The sequence below is a fragment of the Lathyrus oleraceus genome, chromosome 5 (assembly GCF_024323335.1).
Source record: "Lathyrus oleraceus cultivar Zhongwan6 chromosome 5, CAAS_Psat_ZW6_1.0, whole genome shotgun sequence".
NCBI lineage: Eukaryota > Viridiplantae > Streptophyta > Magnoliopsida > Fabales > Fabaceae > Lathyrus > Lathyrus oleraceus.
The window spans coordinates 174,762,789-174,785,315 of NC_066583.1; the positions used below are offsets into that span (position 1 = coordinate 174,762,789).

Here is a 22,527-nt window from a genome sequence, read left to right on the forward strand (position 1 = left end):
GAGAGAAAGCCCTTTACATTGAAGCAACCTCAACTCAAAGAGTGTGACATGTTCACTAGTCATGGTTACATGACCAATTTAAAACTAGTCATGAAATGAGTAGTTAGTAGTTAAATTATGTTAAAATCTAAAATCTCAAACAAACAAAACTAATTAATCAAAATGCAACCTACTACCAAACTTTTAAGCCTTGTATAGTTGCACTACCTAAACCATATCATATATGAATTTGATTTGTTACATCACTGTCTTTGAGGTAAAAAAAAGGTTAATGAAATAGAAATAGATTAAACAAACAAAATGCAATATAAATGGTTCACAATTAGGGTTGTCTTAAGATATTTCATAGATGAATATAAAAGGAACAAAAAGTCTCTCTCTCTCTCAAGTTGAAGATTTTTTTGCTCCACCAAATTAGGACATTGATGGTCTAGTTCAAAAGCAAAGGCTATCAGCATACCCAGTACCACCCTATTATAAGAATAAGTAACATATTGATCTAAAGGTGCTTAAAAAATACTAGTCAAAATGAGGAAGTGCAACTTTGCCACTTTCCACTTAACCGACCTTTTATTGCATGCGTATGGACAAATATTTCATTTCCAATTCTCAAAGATACTCTCTCATTTGGTTTGATTATATACAATATAACAGTCACATTCAAATTTTAATAAATTTTTAATTTTAAAATATTAAAGTTAAATCTTAACAATCATTCCTAATGTAACTATAAGTTTAGAAAACCCAAATTCTTTCTTATTCTAATCCTTTTCCAATTCACAAGTTGAATACTTAACCGTAAAACATGTTTCTACTCTACTCCACACAAAACAAACCCATCTATTTTTTAAAAAGACCTACCACACTACTAGTCATCACTATATATCTCACTTCCTTTCCCTTCAATCTCACATAACTTACATTTTCCTCTTTCCTCTCTCTCTCACACACATTAAACTACTTCCATTTTGTCATCATCTCTATAGTTGCTTCTGTTTCACCAAAAATGGGAAATTGTCTAGCTCTTTCTAAACCAATTTCAGAACCATGTTGCATAGCATCCACCATGGAAAAACTTGTTAAAGTAGCCAAACAAGATGGTAAAATACTAGAGTTTAGTTCTCCGATTCATGTCAAAGATATCTTGACAAATTTTCCTGGTAATTATGGTATCGGTGTTTCAAAGAACGCGACAGAAACTCTATCGCAAGATCATGAGTTGAAGGGTGGAAAATTGTACTACTTGCTTCCTCATAACAAAGAGGAAGAGCCAGAAGCTGGCATAAAGAGGATCAAAGTTTTAATAACAAAGCAACAGCTTCAACAGTTAGTGAATAAACAAATATCTTTACAAGATTTATTATCAGTTGTTAAAGAAGATGGTGTTCATATCAGAAATGTTCGGAAGCCAATATTGGACTCTATACCTGAAGAAAATGAGTAATATATATATTATATATATATATATATGTCTTCTTTTATTTTCTTTTTGGATTTTCTAGGTGTTTCAACCTTTTGGTTTCTCTTCTTCCATGTTGTGTTATTGTTCTTTCTTTTTGTGGAAGATATGGTAGATGTTGTTAAGGTTTTTTTTTCTTAAGGGCTCTTGGAAAGAAATGAATAATTATTAATGTAAAGGCTGACATATAACTTAGTATGAAACTCTTTAGTGTGATTTTTCATAATACAAATAATGTTTTATAAGTGTGACCCATATTTTAAAAAGAGATTAATTGTTATGCACTGTCAGTGTAAAAAAATTTACACTGTCAATACATCACAATCATCCGTTTGGGTTTACTTTACATGTGATTGTAGAAAAAGTCAAACTTCTCTAAAAAATCAATGACTCTTTTAAAAAACGTGTCACGACAGAATAATATTGGTAGATATTGATATTAATCCTGTTTTCATCATTTTTATATTAAAGAATAAATTATAATTAATTCATATTATGATTACGATAAGAAATCTTATACACCACTAGGTATGGCAACATAACCCATACCCGTGGGTACCCACCCGAACCCGCCCCGAAGTTGACGGGGAAAATCCGCTTTGACTGGGTTTGGGTTCGGGTTTGGGTTTTCCCCGATTATAAAATATGGGGACGGGTTGGGTAATGGGGACACTAGTACCCACCCCGAACCCGCCCCCGAACCCGCCCCGTTTATTTTATTATGTACATTATTATTATTTTTTGATAATTTAGAATATTAAATATGTGGTTAAAGTTTTGATATTTTAATTTAAAATATTTGAAATGTATGTATGAATTTTTTTAGATTGTTTTATTTTATTATTTGTAATGTAATTTTATTTTGGAAAAAATAAATATTTCTATTAAAAAAATTGATTTCATTAAATGAATGGTGGCGGGGCGGGGATACCCGAACCCAACCCGAACCCGTTTGGGACGGGTTTGGGTTTTGATTCTCCATCCCCGTTTGGGTTTGGGGCGGGGAACGAGGATTGTTTTGGGATTCGGGTTTGGATTTGGAGGAGATAAAAACCGTCCCCGACCCGCCCCGTTGCCATGCCTATACACCACTTTAATTCCCCCTAATAGTTTTTAAAACTCTGAATGCGACTATAGCAGTCCCACCAAATTATGCAATTACTTTATGTGTGCAAAGAACAATTTTAGAAACATTTTTAAAATTAAATTGGATTTTAAAGTTGAACTTAGTCTAAAAGATAACAATTAATTGATTGAAAGTAAATGACTTGGATGAAAAGATGATTGATTTTAAAAGATTTGAAAATAAGAAAATTTGAATTTAAAGTAATATAATTTAAATATTTAATTGATATTCACTAATTGAGTTAAATATTGTAAAGTGATCTAGGATTTTATCTCTAAATAATATTTATTTATAATTAAAAATAAAATTTTATGTAAATGCCTACGCCTGTAAAAGCACGCAAAGAAAACGGTGTGAGACGAGACAGACACATTAGAAGTGAAGGGCTAAATCCTTGACTCGCTCCGCACTAAAATGCTGGCAAAATGGACATGCCTAACAGATCGTGCCCGTTTTTCACCTCTAACTGGGAGCCTGTGTGGTCATCATCCTTGCGAATTATATTGGAGTTATGCATGACATCACTATAGAGTATGAGGTATGTGAGTTATCATGGTAATAATTTATTGGATGTGTGAATTATCCTGGAAACCTTGTTAAGGAATAAGTCAATTTTGTTGGTGTTTAAGTTAAATATAATGGACTCGATAGTTTATCCTTATAAAGGGAATTGAGATTATTAGATAGACATTTTTTGAGATTATTATTTCACCTGATGTTATTTTATTTTCTTTCGGATGATCTAATAACAGTGAAAGGAAAACAAATAGTTGTTTGAAGTCATGATATAATAGATTGCGACTATTTACAAGTTTATTTTGTAATTTAAAGTTTTTTAATGTATTTAGTACCAAGATCTTAATGCTTCAATTTATTATTCTAGACATTTAATTTTAAGGTGTTAAATTTAGTATTTTGAAGTCATGTATCTCTTACATTGATTTTTAATGAGTTGGTTCACAAATTCTCAACTCTTATACAAAATCCATTTACTATTTCTCAATCAGTACTTCAATGATGCATGGACATATTCAATTCTATTAGTTCTAACATGAACATCATTTCCTGCTCCAACTGCTCCTCCAATTATGTTACGTAAACCTGAGTTTCCAATAGCATTACAAAAAGGTATTTGGTCTCATCATCCTAATCTTAAATATGCTAGTATTTTAAATTATGATCGTCTATCTACATCCTATGTCTCTTTTGTTTCTGCTATGGATTTTGTGTCTATTCCTAAGTCTATATGTGGAGTTATGACTGATCCTAATTGTCGTCAAACGATGGTGAAAGAAACGGATGCATTGTATTCAAATAACACTTGAGACATTATTACTTTGCCTCTACTCAAAACTACACTAGGATGTCGATGGGTTTATATAGTGAAAGTGGGACCAAATGGCCGGATCGATTGTTTCAAAGCCTGTTTGGTAGCCAAATGATACACATAGATATTTGATCTTGATTATTGTGACACTTTTTCTCCGTTGGCCAAGATTAGTTCAGACAACCTCTTTCTTGCAATGATTGTCATTCATCATTGGTCGCTTCATAAATTGGACATTAAAAATGCCTTTTTACACAGAGAACTGGAGGAGGAAATTTATATGGATCAACCGCCAAATTTTACTATTTCTGAAAATTCTAGACTTGTTTGTCGGCTCCGTGGTTCTCTTTATGGGATGAAACATTCTCACATGCTTGATTTGGTCCCTTCAGCTCTGCCTTGATACAGTTTGGAATGACTAGATGTGAAGTAGATCATTATGTTTTCTTCCTTTATACCTCCATCAACAACACGTCTTTCTTGTGGTCTATATTGATGACATTGTTATCACTGGAGATGATACTGAGGGTATTCAGCGACTCAAAACTCATCTTTTCAAAAAAATTCAGACAAAAGGTTTGGATCCACTCAGATACTTCTTAGGTATTTAAGTTGTTCATTCCTCATCCAACATTGCAATCAACCTGCGCAAGTATAACTTAGACATTCTCAATGAAACTGATATGTTTGATTGTCATCCTGTTGATACTCCTATGGATCCCAACGTCAAACTTATTTTTGGTCCGGGGGTCATTGAAAGACCTGGGAAGATATCGACGGTTTGTGGGAAGACTCGACTATCTTACAATCACCAGACCAAATATTACATTTGTGGTGAGCATTATGAGCCAGCCTTTGAACGCTCTTTGTGATAGTCATTCGGATGCAGTCATTCTAATTCTTAGATATATATAAAGAATGCACCAGGAAGAGGACTATTATATGAAGATAAAGGTGATTCTAAAAATATTTATTATTCAAATGAAGATTGGACTGGATCACCATTGGATATGAGATTCATGTATGGATACTGTGTTTTAATTTGAGGTAATATGATCTCATGGAGAAGAAACAAACAAAGTACAGTTGCACTATCTAGTGCTGAAATTGAATATTGTGTTATGACAGCAGCCTCAAAGGAGCTTGCATGGTTGAAATTTTTACTTAGGATATGAGATCGTCATAACATAAAACTCATATATGATAATCAAGCAGCACTCCACATTGCATCTAATATGGTTTTCCATGAACGAACCAAACACATAGAAATAGGTTGTCATTATGTAAGGGACAAGATACTATAAGGAGAAATCACCATATATATTTTGTAAAATTCAAAAACCAATTAGTTTATATGTTTACAAAGTCTCTTGAGGATTCTCTAGTGGATTACATTTGTAACAAGCTCGACTCATATGACATATATAATCCAGCTTGAGGAGGAGTGTTAAGAATATTTATAAATAAACTTGTCTCATATCGACTATAACATACAATTAGTTGTAATCTCTCTGTATATAATACAATCTCTATAATGCTTTTTAAACGCACAATTTATTCAATTGTCTTCCGGTCTCTTATACTTCAATACAACTAAAGTCTTCATTTCTTTATTTATTTTTCGTCTTCATTTTTCTATTGTTATTTTACTGTGGATAAATAGTGTGCTCCTTCGTTGTATGCATTCTCGACTAGAAGTTAAGCAAGTATCATGCTCTAATTTGATTAGAATTGATGTTAATGGCCTTAACACAATTTAGTTTCTCTATAGCATGCTTTTAAATAGGCCCCTTAGTGTGAATATTTATATAAACAAAATCATTGATTCGGTCACATTGTCCTAAACTGTTTTGCTGCAGAAAAGACATATATAGTTTTGTGTTAAGAGAATGAATTTTTGGGTTAGCCTAATGCCCAATCAATACTACAAAAAAATATTACATTATAACTTACATGTGATGTAACTCATACTTTAGCATCTATTTTTCTGTAGTGCAATATGTTACCAAATGTCATATACTGGATTTGTGTAACAGAATTGTTGACGGTCAATGAAACCAAAATGTTGGTGATTATACTTATTTTCACTTATAGGGAACCTAAAGCTCTCTCTATTGGTGTTGATATCAAAATGTTGATGGTCATTGACACAAGGAGGCTCTTTAAAAATATGGTATGTGTAGTCATTGTGATAATGTAGTAAATGTGACAACTTGTGATGATTAGGCTATAGAACAAATTTGAGCCTATGTGTTGATTAATTTATGTAATAAATCAGAATATATAATGGTCAAAGTTGTATAGTTTATGTATTAAATCATCTATTTGTATATATTAAATCCAATGCATTAAACTATTTTGTTATATTTCATCTACATGTATACCATATCATTTATTTTCCTATGTGCTATCTCTCAAAATTCATCCTCAATCTTTAAAAAGTCAAAACATATTGTTTCTCTCTATAAAAGTTAATGGGTTCGAATCCAAACAAATGCAAAAATACAATTACCTAATATTTGATTATTAACTTTTTTTATTTAAAAAAATATCGTACTAATTTACTCACAGTAAATTTATTATTACGCCAACTAAATATATTTAAAAAAATAATAAAAGAGATGTTCAGATCCACACACTTTAAAATATTTTTTGTTTTCTTAAAATCATATCAACAAAAGAACGACTTGAAAAATACTTTTAATGTTAAAGTATATATTCCACAAAAAATTATTTCAATTGGTAAAATAAAATCTTGTATGTCATTCTCAAGTTACAAACATACATTTCTTTTATTCGTAATTAATTCATATTATTGTCTCACTTATTTATAATAAAATATTATAATATAAATTTGTTGTTCATATTTACAAAATTAAAATTCTTAATATATATATATATATATATAAAACTCAATACAAAATAAATAAAAATTAATTTACAGTCGCGCATCGCGCGGGTCTCAATCTAGTTATATATAATTGTCAAACTTGTATATTTGGTCTTATGTAAAATATTTGCAAATCGAATTATAATTTGGACGAAAATGAATATGTAAGAACTACTCGGATTTGAATTGGATGATTGTTTTGGGAAAACTTTATCTCGTACCCCTACAATTGTACCCATATCCCTACAAAAAAATTTTTTTTGACCAAAATACCCTCATATAAATAGGGTATATTTTTCAGAAATGAATTTTTTTTCATTTGCGCTTGAAGACTTCTGGAGGAGAATTTTTTGACATTTTTTGGCATTGTAAACCGGAACACTGAGAGTAAGTCTTCCGGTTCACAAAATGTATACCAGAACACTTCTTCAAAGACTTCCGGTTCGTTGCATTTTTGGGCATTGAACCAGAACTCTTTAAGAAAGTCTTTCGGTTTGTAAGTGTATGTACCAGAACTCTTTCTTAAAGACTTCCGGTTTGAATGAACTAAACCGAAACTCTTTTAAGAAGTCTTTCGGTAGTCAAACTTATTTTTTTTTCACACCGGAACTCTTTTAAGAAGTGTTTCGGTGCATTTTTTTGTATTTTTAATTATTTTGTTATAATATTTTTTTTTGTAGTGGTTCGAAGACGAGGTGCAGATGGTAGGATTCCAGACCGCAGTTTAGGCGGGGGCGCATCTTCATCTGCAGCAGAGCCGGCTGGATATCCAGGAGGGTCATACGATACGTCTCTTTTGGTAAAGTACGAGCACCATGTTGCTCGCCATTTATGATTTTGTGAGGTAAATAAACTGGATATATTTGAAAATGAATAATATTTGAATATTTTATATTGTGTTTCCTAATATGTGTTTTAATTGTTTTCAGGAAAGAAGTCCGAAGAAAGAGTTAAAGGTTGCTGGACACGGACTAAAGCTGACATCGAGGGTTCCACTAGCTCTTTCACAACAAGTGGAGAGTTGGGTATCTAGATCTGGGTTATCTTCACTTTAGAGAATTAGTCTGAACAAGATAAACACAAATATGGTATCTGCATTTGTGGAAAGATGGCATCTAGAGACATCTTCATTTCACATGTTGTTTGGTGAAATGAACATTACTTTGGATGACGTCTCATGTCTGCTTCACTTGCCCATCAGGGGTGTCTTCTGGAGTCCTCAGGATGTCACATAAGAGATTGTTGTTGAACTTGTTGTTGACTACTTAGGAGTGTCACATGGTGAGGCACAATCACATGTTCGTAGTTGCAGGGGTTCATATTATAAATTGGAGTGATTATATGATTTATTCGTACAACATATAGATGCTTCTAGCTGAGCATATGCAACCAGAGCATATTTGTTGATGTTGGTGAGTACTATCCATAACTAACACAATAGGAAAAATATTCAACAACTTAACTGAATCAGGATGGGTCCAAAATATCTCTCTCATAACTTCCGAGTCATCCTTTTTTCTACTCCAATACACATAGTCTGCATCCTCAATAAGCTTAAACAAATGTTGTATCTCACTTCTAGGACCTCTTATCTCTTTTTGTGTCACACTCTTATGCTTGTATACTTGCGTAATCCGAGTGACATTCTCAGGATCTCGGTCTTGCAAGGAAAACAATATGTGTCTAGGTGGTACATGTCTCTTTGTCAAATCAGCGACATGTTGTTTCTCATCTGTGGTCAACCTACCAATAAAGGAATGACCTTCTAATCTATCAGGTAAACCATGATTATGTAACCCATATTTTACATCAATCTTCCAACCAGACCCATCTTTCGTCGGAGTCGACCTGCTTTTAAATGGGCATCCACATTTCTTGGACGCACTTTGGGTTCCACTATCAGTATTCTTGTGTTTCTCACATTTATCACAACCAAATATTAATTTGTTACTTCTCCCTCTCTTGCCTGTTTCCGTATCTGAACGAGTGATAATAACAGTTACTTTATTATCGATTCCAACCTCTTTAATCCATCTGATCACCTCTTCTCGTGTACCAAATCTTTTAGTCGTTAAAAACGCATCAGAAATATCTACACATATTTGGGGAAGATTTTCCATTCCCGCACAATAAAAAAAAATTTAAAAAAAAATCCAAAAAAAAATAAAAAAAAACTGTAAACCGGAAGTCTTCAAAGAAGAGTTTCGGAATACATAAAAACAATACCGGAAGATTTCAACAAAGAGTTCCGGTATGTGTCACTTTGTTTACCAGAACTCTTTCAATAAGTGTTCTGGAACGTTTCTTTTTTATTAAAGAACCGGAATTCTTTGTTGAAGTCTTCCGGTTTAATGATTGCAGTGTTTCAGATGTCTTTCGTTTAGTCTTTCGGTTTGAAAAAAATACATATCGAAAGTCTTTTTTCAGGAGTTCCGGTGCGAGGGTGGAATGTGTAATTTTCGGAAGTATCAACTGAATGGTAAAAATGAAATAGTAAATTGATTAAAACCAATTAAGAATAAAATTGGTATTTTTAAAAAATTATTGGTGTATGAGACTAAACGTAGGGGTATGAGACTAAACGTAGGGGTATGAAGTAAAATTTTCGAACCCGTCAAGCCCGACTCGTTGTCCAACCAACCCTTTGTATTGACCTTTTCAATTTAAATTTAAAGTGTGATAATATGCAATAAACCATCAACCATCGTATTGTTTACTCTTTTAGGCTAAAATCATCTCCTTTGAAAAAAAAAACACAAATCACCATCAACCGACATTAATTAGTTCCTTAGTTTTACAACATGTATGCTTTGACAAACTGGTTGTACCTGTTGGAATATTTAGAAATTTTAATTAATTTGATTTGACTAACTGCTCAATTAATTATTTAATTACTTTCGTCACTATTAATTAAATGTAATGCACAAGAATTAGTCAGTAATGCATTTGAGGAAGAATTAGTCAACAACAGAATTATAACGCTTCTAAACATCAATGTTTTCTCTATAAATATACATATCCTTCAAGTCATATATGTACTTCCCATTCCAAACTTGCAATTTATATAAAATATTTTTGTTAGAAAAATGGAACTTGTCTACAAATTGAAGTCATTTGTTTCTCTTTTAGCAATACTTTTATTACTCATCTCATCTATGATGGTTATTGACGCTCAATCCAGTTTCAAACATGGTATGTTTCTGTTTAAAACTTTGAGAACTATATCATACCCGGATTATTGTAGATTTCTATAAATTATGTTTTGTTCTTAATCTTCTTACACGTTTTGAGACACTCAAAATTGGTTTTAAATATGTATGATTAATTTTGATAAATTATATATGGTGCAGGGCGAAAAGTTTTAGAGGAGGAGGCTGTGCCTGTTTACAAGGAATATCCAGGTGGTGGAGGATATCCATGACTACTTGGAATATAGCTTATCATATATTTATAATTTTTTCTATTTTATTTCGAAATAATTTGGTTTCTCCAATTTCAACGCAATCATATAATCTAATATCACTTCTTAATTTGTCCTCTAAAATAACTCAACCAAATATATGAATATGGAATGAGATTGGGAAAATGTAAACATGCTAATATGCGACAAAACTTTATTTGCTTGGTGGAAGCTTGGAATGTATATTTAGAGTAGTTTGTGTTACATTTTACAAAAAAAGTTTTGTTTTATTGTAATTTTAATATGATTATTATGAAATACATATTTTTAAAAATAAATGTTATTTTAAATTCATTTTTTTATAAATGAAAAAAAGTAATTTTCACACCCAAATACTTAAATATTTATTATCAAAAATTTTACATAATCAAATTAGTTTTAAAGAGTAATTTTCACACCCAAAAACTTAAATTTGTATAAAATTTATTCAACCTAGTTTTAAATTTAATTTATTTTTTTAATTTTTTGATATCCATAAGTTATTTTAAAAATAATTTTTCATTTAAATTTTTTATAAAAATTATTTTTAAAAAATGAAACAAACAAACTGGTTTATAATATCAGTAAACTAAATACAAATCATAACCAATTAAAGGGCCTTACATAGAGATAAATTTAAAATATAGAAATGTCTTCTATACACACCCTACCCTCTCTTCATTTTTAATAGCAAATTTGGCCATACTAGGGGCCAATTTCGTACCATCTTGTTGAATGGGTGAGTAATTCTAAAAAAGGGTTATTCTTCTCATTCTTAGTGGCAAAGAGTCACATTAATGAGATCCGATAATGAACGTCATAAGAAAATATATTTTCATACGCATTCAAAATATATCATATTCATTCGTAAGTGAGTCATCCATACCATTTTATAAAAAAAAAATAGTTTAGAAATGTATTTTCATGACTTATGGAAGTGTGAGTTTGTACGTGCACTTCCGTAATAACTACGAACACACACTTCCGTAATAATTATGAACACAATTTAAGTTCATGATAGTGTGTTTATTTTATATGTCAAGGAGTAATACGAATATATACATCCATAATAAACCTTAGGCAATAAATTTGTTAAAAATTTAATATATTTTAAGAAATCTTATATTATAGACCATTTATACCAAGTATACTATGAAAATAATTTTGTTATCAATTAAATCATACACCGATGTAATTCAATTAAAATGTCATATATTAGAATCATTTCATAATACATAATCAAACATTATTGTTGACAAATTACAAATCATAATACAAATACTATCAAAATAAAAATAAAAGTGAATTATTGAGTATAAAATATTAATGTTGGAGATGCATGGAGAGTGAGAGAGAATCCATGCTTGTAAATGGTTCAGATAAAATATTAGAATCAGTGTAGCACAAGTGTTAGGAAATATTAGTAACAGTAAAAGTGCAAATATATTATTGTAAACAGCGTACAACTTGTTGTCATCTGTCTGGTCTTTCAAAGACAAGCTACGACAAGGTATTTTCAATTGAATCTATGACTTTAGGAGACATTTTTAAGAACCACTTTTTTCAAGACTAGAACCTACCTGTGAGAGGGATATGGGTTTTTTTTTGCAGAAAACCTAAAACTCCTACCTACCTTGAGAATCATGAATACGCCAAACCTTTGAACCCATACCTTGAGAATCATATGCAATTTATCTAGAATATGTCGAACCTTTGAACCTATGATGTTGCATATCATGACATCATATCATCATCAAAAACTAATTTAGCATATGCATGTCATTTCCTGGAAATGAAAACATTATTCCATACATTCATATATTTGTGCATCTCATTCTAAAACCAAGATTCTCATTTCATCTCTTTTGCACCATCTAGAAAAAACAACGACTCTCCGAGGAAAATATCTTACTCGAGCTAATCATCAAAAGATAATGGCAGAAATTGAACAAAAGAACAATACTTACAAGGAAAACTTGGATCAGGTCCAAGGAAAGATGGATATGATTCTTGAACTCCTTCGTACTCAGAAGGATAACACTCCAACTGCTACTGAAACTGAAGCGACCGTTGAGCATGTACTTAACCAGCTCGGATCTCGGCCTGGGCCTAGTAGAAATGCCATTGTCCATCCCTGGGGGATGCCATATAACTTTACTCCACAAATTGTCAATGATGGATCTTTCGTTCTTAATCATCCAGGGCCTTAGCCTTAGGTTAATGGAAATATTGTCACTCATCCTTGGGGAATTCCTCCTAATTTTTCTCCACTGGTGATTGATCTCGACAATAATGAAGCTCCTCAAGATCAAACTCAATAGAATTTTTTACCTATGGCTGGTGAATTACCAATTGGGGCAGAAAATGAATACATGGGTCCCCCTATCAACTTTCAGATTCCTCCACAACACATCCAACCAGGTGTCGCAACCTGAAAAATACAGTGTGCAAAAAAACAACCGGCGAAAGAAAATGACAGGAGAGTCTCCATCGTGCGTTATTTATCCCAAAGGAGGGAAAGGAAATGCTCGAAGTAAACCTGAAAAGAGTTATCCCAAAGGAGGGAAAGGAAACACTCGAAGTAAACCTGAAAAGAGGAAAGGAAAAGACAAGGTCTCGCAACCAAATCTTGGGTTCGGGAGTCGGTTATGCGAAGGGAAGGTATTAGCTGTAAGAACAAAAATTGTTCTACAACAGATTCCTTGATTTTGATGATAACAAAGGATGAAACCAAAAATGGCACCCTAACGAAAAGTTTCTAAGTGTGCAGGGTTCTAAAGAAAGAAGGAAGAAATCTGATGATGTCATCAGATACAGAACCAGATCAAAAGCATATTATCATATGATCAGAAGCATCTGAAGTGGAAACACGTTCAAGAAAGTCTAACTCTGAGCAAAACAGCAAAGTATCAGAAGCATCTGAACAAGAAGTAAGCTCTAGATGTTCTGACTCTGAACAACGCTATCTCTAACTTCCAGAAGTTATCAGCGCTATCTGAAGAAACTATCTGAACTCACAAGAGATTAACATCAGAAGCAAGATTCCAAGATTCTCCAGAAACACAAATACTCTGAGCATGGAATTGTTAATCATGAAAGAGTAACGTTAAAGTCAAGTAAAGATTTGCAAATGGTTTTCCTAATTAAGAAAGAGACGTTAATCTCCAATTTCAATAAAGAAGATACTACTTGTGGTAAGTAGTCATTTCAAGGAGAGAAAGTTATCCTGCAGAAGCTATTTAAGTGATGGCGTAAATTCATTTTAATATCCACCAGTTTCAACTACTACTTCAACTGATATATAAAATGGGCTGCAATCAACTTTGAAGAATAAGCAAGCCAATAAGCCAAAATTATACTGAAACATCAACGCTCAAGAAAAACACTCTTGCTCTCTAAAGATCTTCACGAAGCTTTTGCTTATAACATGAAAAACTCTTGTTCTTAATACTGTAATATTTGCTTTCTTAGAAGCACTCTAGATTACATGAATCTTTTATCTATTGTTTGTTTATTTCCTCAAGTGACTCTGTGAAGTCTGTATACTTGAGAGGACTAAGAGATCTTTCTCTTAGACGTTGTTTGTAATCTTTCAAGATTAGTGGATTAAGTCCTTGTTGAAGGCGAAATCACCTTGGCCGGGTGGACTGGAGTAGCTTTGTGTTATAAGCGAACCAGTATAAAATCATTGTGTGATTTTCATTTTGAAAAAGCGCTTATTTTTCCAAACAATTCAAACCCCCCCTTTCTTGTTTTTCTCACCTTCAATTGGTATCAGAGCTCCGGCTCTGTTATTGATTTTCTAATCAAACACTTAACAGTGTAGAGAGATCCAGTACGAGAAAAACCATGGCCCACTCAAATGAAAGAGATAGTTACAATGCTAAGCCTCCTGTTTTTGATGGAGAGAAATTTGATTACTGGAAAGATAGAATCGAAAGTTTCTTTCTTGGTTATGACGCTGACCTCTGGGACATTGTCACAGATGGATACACACCTCCAGTCTCAGAAAATGGAGCTGAAGTTCCCAGAAATAAGATGTCAGAAGATCAGAAACATATCTTCAAAAATCACCACAAGGCCAGAACAATACTTCTAAATGCTATATCATACAACGAATATGAAAAGATCACCAACAGAGAGACAGCCAAAGATATACTTGACTCTCTGAAGATGACTCATGAAGGAAACTCCCAAGTCAAAGAGACGAAGGCTCTGGCGCTTATCCAGAAATATGAAGCCTTCAAAATGGAAGATGACGAAGCTATAGAGGCTATGTTTTCTAGATTCCAAACTCTTATTGCAGGTCTCAAGGTGCTAGACAAAGGATACACAACTGCAGATCATGTTAAGAAGATAGTCAGAAGTCTGCCAAAGAAATGGAGACCTATGGTTACTTCTCTGAAGCTGTCAAAGGATCTGAACAATATCAGCCTTAAAGAACTTGTCAGTTCTCTCAGAAGCCATGAGATAGAACTAGAGGAAGATGAGCCTCAGAAAAAGAACAAGTCCGTAGCGCTAAAGTCCAGATCTGAAAGACGGAAACCTGACAGAACCAAAGCTCTCCAGGCAGAAACTGAAGATACTGACGACTCTGAACCAGAAGACTCTGATGATGATGAAGAGTTGTCCCTACTAACCAGAAGAGTTAAGCGACTCTGGAAAAAGAGGAACAACAACTTCAGAAGACCAAGACCCAGAGGGGGTCGATCAGAGTCAACTTCAAAAGGTAAAGCTAACAAAGATATTACCTGTTATGAATGTAAAGAAACAGGTCATTACAGAAATGAATGCCCCAAGCTAAAGAAGGACAACTCTAGAAAAGAAAGCTTCAAGAAAAATACCTTCAGGACAAAGAAAGGACTGATGGCTACCTGGGATGATAGTGAATCTGGATCATCAGAATCTGACTCTGATGAACAGGCCAACGTGGCACTTATGGCTACCACATCCAGGAGTAGCTCAGATGAAGAATCTGAAGAGGTATTTTCTGAACTTTCTCGATCTGATCTAGAATCATGCTTGTCAGAAACTCTTAGCTCATATCATAAATTAAAACAAAAGTTTAAAAACATAAAAGGTTGTCTTAAAGCAAAATTTGAAGAATGTAGTGAACTTGAGATGACAATTCTAGCACAAGAAGATACAATCAGATTATTAACATTAGAAAAAGATGGAGCAAAAAGAAAAAGCTTAGAATTAGAAGAAGTGTTGTCTCAAGTACCACAAACTTCAAATAAAATAATCTATAAATACGAAGAAGCCTTTCAAGAATTTCTGAAAAATGGGATAGATAGGAGTATTATGGCATCCATGATTTATGGAGTCAGTCAGAACAATAAAAAGGGAATTGGGTATGATCCTAAGGAAGATAAAACTTCTACCAGTAACCAACTTAAATCTCCCTTTTCATATCATTACACACACACACAAGAACAAAAATTTAAAAATGCTAGAAAACCCAAAGTTATAAGAAACTCTGGGAAAACTAATCTGAAAGGACCCAAGAGATTCTGGGTACCAAAAGATAAGATTGTGTATGTTGCAGATATCCTATGCAGCAAAGTTCAGACACCAGTCATGGTACCTGGACTCTGGATGCTCACGACACATGACGGGAAGAAAGTCTATGTTCCAAAGTCTGGAACTTAAAGACGCTGGATTTGTAGGCTTCGGAGGAGATCAGAAAGGAAGGATCAGAGGCTCCGGAACTATTGGTAATGGTACTCTTCCCTCTATATCTGATGTCCTTTATGTAGAAGGATTAATGCATAACTTGTTATCCATAAGTCAATTAAGTGATAACGGTTATGATGTAATCTTCAATCAAAAAACATGTAAAGCCATTAATCAGAACGATGGCTCTGTCCTTTTCACAGGCAAGAGGAAAAACAACATTTACAAAATAAATCTTTCTGATTTAAAAGATCAAAATGTTAAATGTCTAATGTCAGTTCACGAAGAGCAATGGGTATGGCATAGACGCTTGGGCCACATTAGCATGAGGAAACTTTCTCAGCTAACTAAACTCGAGTTAGTCAGAGGCCTACCTAAACTGAAGTTTTCTTCAGATGCTCTGTGTGAAGCTTGTCAGAAAGGAAAATTTTCAAAAACATCTTTTAAAAAGAAAAATGTTGTTTCTACCTCTAAGCCTCTGGAACTTCTTCACATTGACTTATTTGGTCCTGTGAAAACAGCATCAGTTAATGGAAAAAAGTATGGACTAGTCATTGTTGATGATTACAGTCGCTGGACATGGGTAAAATTCCTAAAGCACAAGAGTGAGTCTCACTCTGTATTCACTAGTTTCTGTTCCAAAGTGCAAAAAGAATTTGACTTTAAAATTATTAGAGTCAGAAGTGATCATGGTGGAGAATTTGAAAACAAAGATTTTGAAGAATTATTTGACTCTAATGGAATATCCCATGATTTCTCCTGCCCTAGAACTCCACAACAAAATGGAGTTGTAGAGAGGAAGAATAGGACACTCCAAGAGATGGCCAGAACCATGATCAATGAAACTAATGTAGCAAAGCACTTTTGGGCAGAAGTTGTAAATACAGCGTGTTACATTCAGAATAGAATCTCTATAAGACCTATTCTAGAAAAGACTCCCTATGAACTGTGTAAAGGAAGAAAACCAAACATTTCATATTTTCATCCTTTTGGATGTTCTTGCTTTATATTAAATACTAAAGAACATCTGAACAAGTTTGATTCCAAAGCACAGAAAGGTATTATGTTAGGATACTCAGAACGCTCTAAAGGCTACAGAGTATACAACACAGAAACCAAAATTGTAGAAGAATCAATTCATGTCAGATTTGATGATAAGCTTGACCCTGAAAAGTCAAAGCTAGTTGAAAAGTTTGCAGATTTGGAAATCACTCTTGTAGAATCTGATAAAACTCCAGAAGCAACTGTCACTCAGAACTTCGAAGAAATTAAATCTCCAGAAATCCCAAAGAAAGTTAAAAGTCGTATCAATGTATCTGAAGATTTGATTCTGGGAAACAAGGACGAACCTGTCAGAACCAGATCTACCTTCAGGACTTCTGAAGATACTCCTCTGGGACTAGTGTCTCTGATTGAGCCTACGTCTTGTGATGAAGCACTTCAGGATAACGACTGGGTGGCAGCTATGCAAGAAGAATTAGATCAATTCTCAAAGAATGATGTCTGGGATCTCGTTCCTAAACCCAGAGGCACTCATGTCATTGGAACCAGATGGGTTTTCAGAAACAAGCTGAACGAGAAAGGAGAAGTCGTCAGAAACAAGGCTCGACTGGTAGCTCAAGGTTACAGTCCACAAGAAGGTATTGACTATAATGAAACCTTTGCTCCAGTCGCGAGGTTAGAATCTATTCGTCTTCTTGTATCTTTTGCTATTAATCACTCTATCAAATTATACCAAATGGATGTCAAGAGTGCATTCCTTAATGGTTATATTTCAGAAGAAGTGTATGTCAACCAACCTCCAGGTTTTAAAAATTCAAATTTTCAAGAACATGTTTTTAAACTTAAGAAATCCTTATATGGACTTAAACAAGCTCCCAGAGCTTGGTATGAACGATTAAGCAATTTTCTTCTGGAACAAAATTTTATCAGAGGGAAAGTTGATTCTACACTCTTCTGTAAAAACCTTAATAATGATCTCATGATATGCCAGATTTACGTTGATGATATTATTTTTGGTTCTGCTAATATCTCTGTTTGCCAAGAATTTTCTAAGTTAATGCAGGCAGAATTTGAAATGAGTTTAATGCAAGAACTAAAGTTCTTTCTGGGAATTCAAATTAATCAAACTCCAGAAGTCACGTACGTTCATCAAAGCAAGTACATTAAAGACGTTCTGAAGAAGTTTGACATGACTGAATGCAACTCTGCAAAAACTCCCATGCACCCAACTTGCATTCTTGAAAAGGAAGAGGTAAGCAACAAGGTTTGTCAGAAGCTCTATCGAGGTATGATAGGCTCTCTTTTCTATCTGACTGCTACTCGTCCTGATATTCTCTTTAGCGTCTGTCTCTGTGCCAGATTCCAATCAGATCCTAGAGAATCTCATTTAACAGCAGTCAAGAGAATTCTTAAGTATCTGAAGGGAACTCCTAACCTGGGCCTGATGTATAAGAAAACATCAGAGTATAGACTTTCTGGTTACTGTGATGCAGATTATGCAGGAGATAGACTAGAACGAAAAAGCACATCTGGAAATTGCCAGCTTCTGGGAAACAATCTAATCTCCTGGGCTAGCAAAAGACAGTCAACTATAGCTCTATCAACTGCAGAAGCAGAATATATCTCAGCATCACTGTGCACAACTCAGATGCTCTGGATGAAGCATCAGTTAGAAGATCTGCAAATCTTTGAGAGTAACATTCCTATCTTTTGTGATAATACTGCTGCTATTTGTTTAAGTAAGAATCCCATTCTACATTCCAGAGCCAAACACATTGAAATAAAACATCATTTTATCAGAGACTATGTTCAGAAAGGGATAGTAACATTGAAGTTCATTGATACAGAACATCAATGGGCAGATATCTTTACTAAGCCTCTAGCTGAAGATAGATTTCTTTTCATCTTAGAAAATCTGAACATTAAAAATTGCCCTGAATGAAGTATGGCTCTGAAAATGTAAAATGAGACTCTGATATAAAAACAAATGTACTTCTGCCTCTGACTCTGATACTTCTACCAGTTAAGAAGATATCTGAGTTAGAAATCTCCCGGAATCAATCTTTTGGTATTCCTGAAGATCAGATACATCAACACGTGGAGCACTAAGTGTCTAACCCTAGAACTTCTAGACAGCTGTCAAAAGAAATTCAAAGGACAGACGTTTGAAATCTCCTTGAGCAGTGTGCGTACTGTTGGGATTAGACATTCATTAATTAGCTGTAATCATTTTTCCCCCAGGCGTGCAATCTTGAGCTTTGTACTAACGCAATTTAATGTGTCGTTTTGCATGTGTTTTACTTAGAGTATTTAAACACTTTTCTCACATTTCACACACTTATCACTCTCACTCACTCTAAAACCCTAAACCTCTCTGAAGCATTCTCTGAAAGCTCTTCATCTTCATCAATCTTCATCTTCTTCTTCACCATGGACGCTCAACAACAAGAAGTGTTTAACTTCTCTCAACAAATGGAATCAAGCTCAACTGCTCAAACTTCAAGCATTCCAACTCCAACGGTTACAGGCGTCACCATCACCCCTGTTTACAAAGAACCCCATGTTCTTGACCGTGAACGCCATATTAACCTATCAACCCCTTTTGAAGGACTGGACGTGTTGTGTGAAACGCTAGTAGATTTCGACAACTTGAAGAGAAATGGCGTTGATCTTACTGAAGAACTTCGTAAACAAGGGTGGGAAAACTACTTCCAAAGGCTTTATGGTCCTGCTTACCCACTTCTCATCAAGGAGTTCTGGAGATTTGCAGATGCAGATGACCATTTCATCGTCTCCTATGTTCTGGGGGTAAAGATTGTAATTACTGAAGGGTCAATTGCCTCTTTACTGAACATGGAGAGAGATGGAGGAAAAAGGATCTACAACATCCCTCCTAGGTCAAAGCGCATTACTGATGTAATCAATCCAACAATCTTCAAACCCAACACTGAAGGAAATCCTTCAAAGAACAAGGAGCTGCATCAGAACCTCAGAGTGTGGCTGAAGATCATTCTGGGAACTATTCACCACCGTCCAGCCTCTAACTCCTCTGACTACATCAATGCAGATCAGAAATGCATTCTGTATTGCATTCAGAAGGGTGTGAAGATCTGCCTCCCTGCTCTCCTTTTCAGATACCTCAGAGATTCTGTCAAGGAAACCAGAAATAACATGAAGCCCAGATCCTACATCCCTCTGGGAAGATTGCTATCTGATGTTTTCATCGAGAACGGACTGGTAGATCATCTGGAAAAGACCAAACTGATGGATGATCTGGCAATAGATACTGGGAAACCTCTGAACGCCAGAAATCTCAAAAGTATGGGAATAATCAAGAAGATTCAAGTCAGACCCACTATGGATACATCCTGGGATGCCTTGAAAGATCAGAGGAAGCTACCCCATGGCCTTGCAAGGTTCTTCAAAAATGAACCCAGAGATGCGGTTGCTATCTATCTTCAGCGTCTGCTGGATGAAGGTGTTGACATATCTGACTTCAGCCTCGACGATTGTCTGGATTCAGAAGAAGACTTCGTCAGATACAAGAGAGGTCTCTCTGAGAAGAAGATTGCATCACAGGCAAAGAAGGCCAGAATTGGAGAATCTTCTGGAAGCAGATCTCCAGCTCCTCTGAAAATCTCTACTGGTATGTCTGTTCCTCCTATTTCCTCTGTACCTCCGATGGTTTCCTCTAATCCTCTCCCAACACCACCAATTTATACAACCTCTGAAATCCCACCTTCAACCATCAGAACCTCTCAGCCTTCACCAGTTTTAAATATCGCCCGTACATTCATACCTCCTTCTGAACCTGAACAAATAAACCAAAGCACTTCCTCTTCTTCTTCTTCCACAGCCCCAGAATCACCACCATACCTCAACATTTCTTCTGACCCAGAATTCTCAGACCCTAACTCTCCAACCCTAGCCCAAATTTATGCTATAAACCTCGCTTCACAACAACCAACAGAACCTGAAATAACTTCACCACCACAACAAACAACCACCATCCCTTCTGAAAACCAACCTTCTGAAGACCAACCCTCTGACCTTCCCACCTCTGATATCAACCCACCAAACACCTCTGCTGCACCTGAATCAGAAACTGAAACTGAACCTTTAGACTTAAACCCTCTTTACGCTTCACCCCAAAGATCTGAACCTGAAGCAGAATCTGAACCTCTCACATTAAATCTCAGCCCTCCAACATCTTCACCCCAAACCTCTGAACCAAACCTTTCTGTACCTACCCTTGAGGAAGCCATCATGCTGGTAGCAGGGGCTTCAGTACAAAAGGTCAAGTCTCTGACCACTTACTCTGAAGTTAGTGATGATCCTGACTCTGTAAGGACACACTGGAACAGAGTCATTGGCTGGATGACCTCTGAGGTTTTTAGACTGAAGAACATCTCTGAACAAGTCAGAAATGGCTACATCAGAGATGCTGAGGCAAGACTCCAGGAAAGACTTGCCAGAGAAGCTGCTGAAGAAGCCAGACGGCTCGAGGAAGAGAGATTAGCACGAGAAGCTGAAGAAGAGGCTAGAAGGCTGGAAGAAGAAAGAGCAAGGGAAGCTGAAATCCTAAGGTTAAAGGAAGCTGAAGTTAAGGCTCTGGCAGATGCTGAAGCGCAAGCTGCTGCTGAAGCTGTAGCGCAGGCTGCTGCTGAAGCACAGCAGGCTCTGACTCTGGGGGAGTCCTCTTCTGTTATCCCTATGGTTCTTCAGACTCTGAAAGAACTTAAGCAAGATCAGAATGAACTCCAGGCCAGAATGGACAAGCAAGATACTGTCAACGACAACATCCAGAACATGCTTGCTATGTTGCTTCAGAGAATGCCTCCGCCTCCGAACCCCTAGACACTTAGGATATTTTATTTGCCTGTTGTTTTGTTTTTGCTTTCTGATGTCTTCTTGTTCTTGTTGCCTTTGTGCTTTTATCTGAATACAAGTTTTTCTCTTAATTTATTTATTTTTGCTATGTCTTTTTGATTCTGACAAAAAGGGGGAGAAGTCATTAATAGCTCTGATGAAAATATTGTCTAATACCTTAAACACTCTGCAACATATTTTTCTTAAAAATAAAATTATCTAACTTGGACTTAAGAAATTGCAGAAAGTTTCAGAAACCTCATTGCTTGGAAGCTCTGGTAAGAACTTCTGAACTCCCTAGCACTATCTCAAGGGGAGCTTCTGTCTATCTGATCTGATATTATTCATGTTTCATCTGCTAATTAAGTTTGTTTTGTCATCATCAAAAAGGGGGAGATTGTAAGAACAAAAATTGTTCTACAACAGATTCCTTGATTTTGATGATAACAAAGGATGAAACCAAAAATGGCACCCTAACGAAAAGTTTCTAAGTGTGCAGGGTTCTAAAGAAAGAAGGAAGAAATCTGATGATGTCATCAGATATAGAACCAGATCAGAAGCATATTATCATATGATCAGAAGCATCTGAAGTGGAAACACGTTCAAGAAAGTCTAACTCTGAGCAAAACAGCAAAGTATCAGAAGCATCTGAACAAGAAGTAAGCTCTAGATGTTCTGACTCTGAACAACGCTATCTCTAACTTCCAGAAGTTATCAGCGCTATCTGAAGAAACTATCT

General features: G+C 34.9%; 1 protein-coding gene and 1 long non-coding RNA gene across 2 annotated transcripts; both read left to right on the forward strand.

Annotated features, from left to right (window-relative positions):
* Window positions 1-879: 879 nt before the first annotated feature.
* On the forward strand, window positions 880-1,656 carry LOC127087698 (uncharacterized). Its single transcript, XM_051028636.1, has one exon. It carries the CDS (start codon window positions 1,007-1,009, stop codon window positions 1,442-1,444), a length of 438 nt encoding a protein of 145 aa, XP_050884593.1. The 5' UTR covers window positions 880-1,006; the 3' UTR covers window positions 1,445-1,656.
* Window positions 1,657-9,775: 8,119 nt separating this feature from the next.
* Window positions 9,776-10,433, forward strand: LOC127087699 (uncharacterized). Its single transcript, XR_007790001.1, has 2 exons — window positions 9,776-9,994; window positions 10,153-10,433. It is a non-coding gene; the product is annotated as an uncharacterized LOC127087699 (long non-coding RNA).
* The last annotated feature ends 12,094 nt before the right edge of the window (window positions 10,434-22,527 follow it).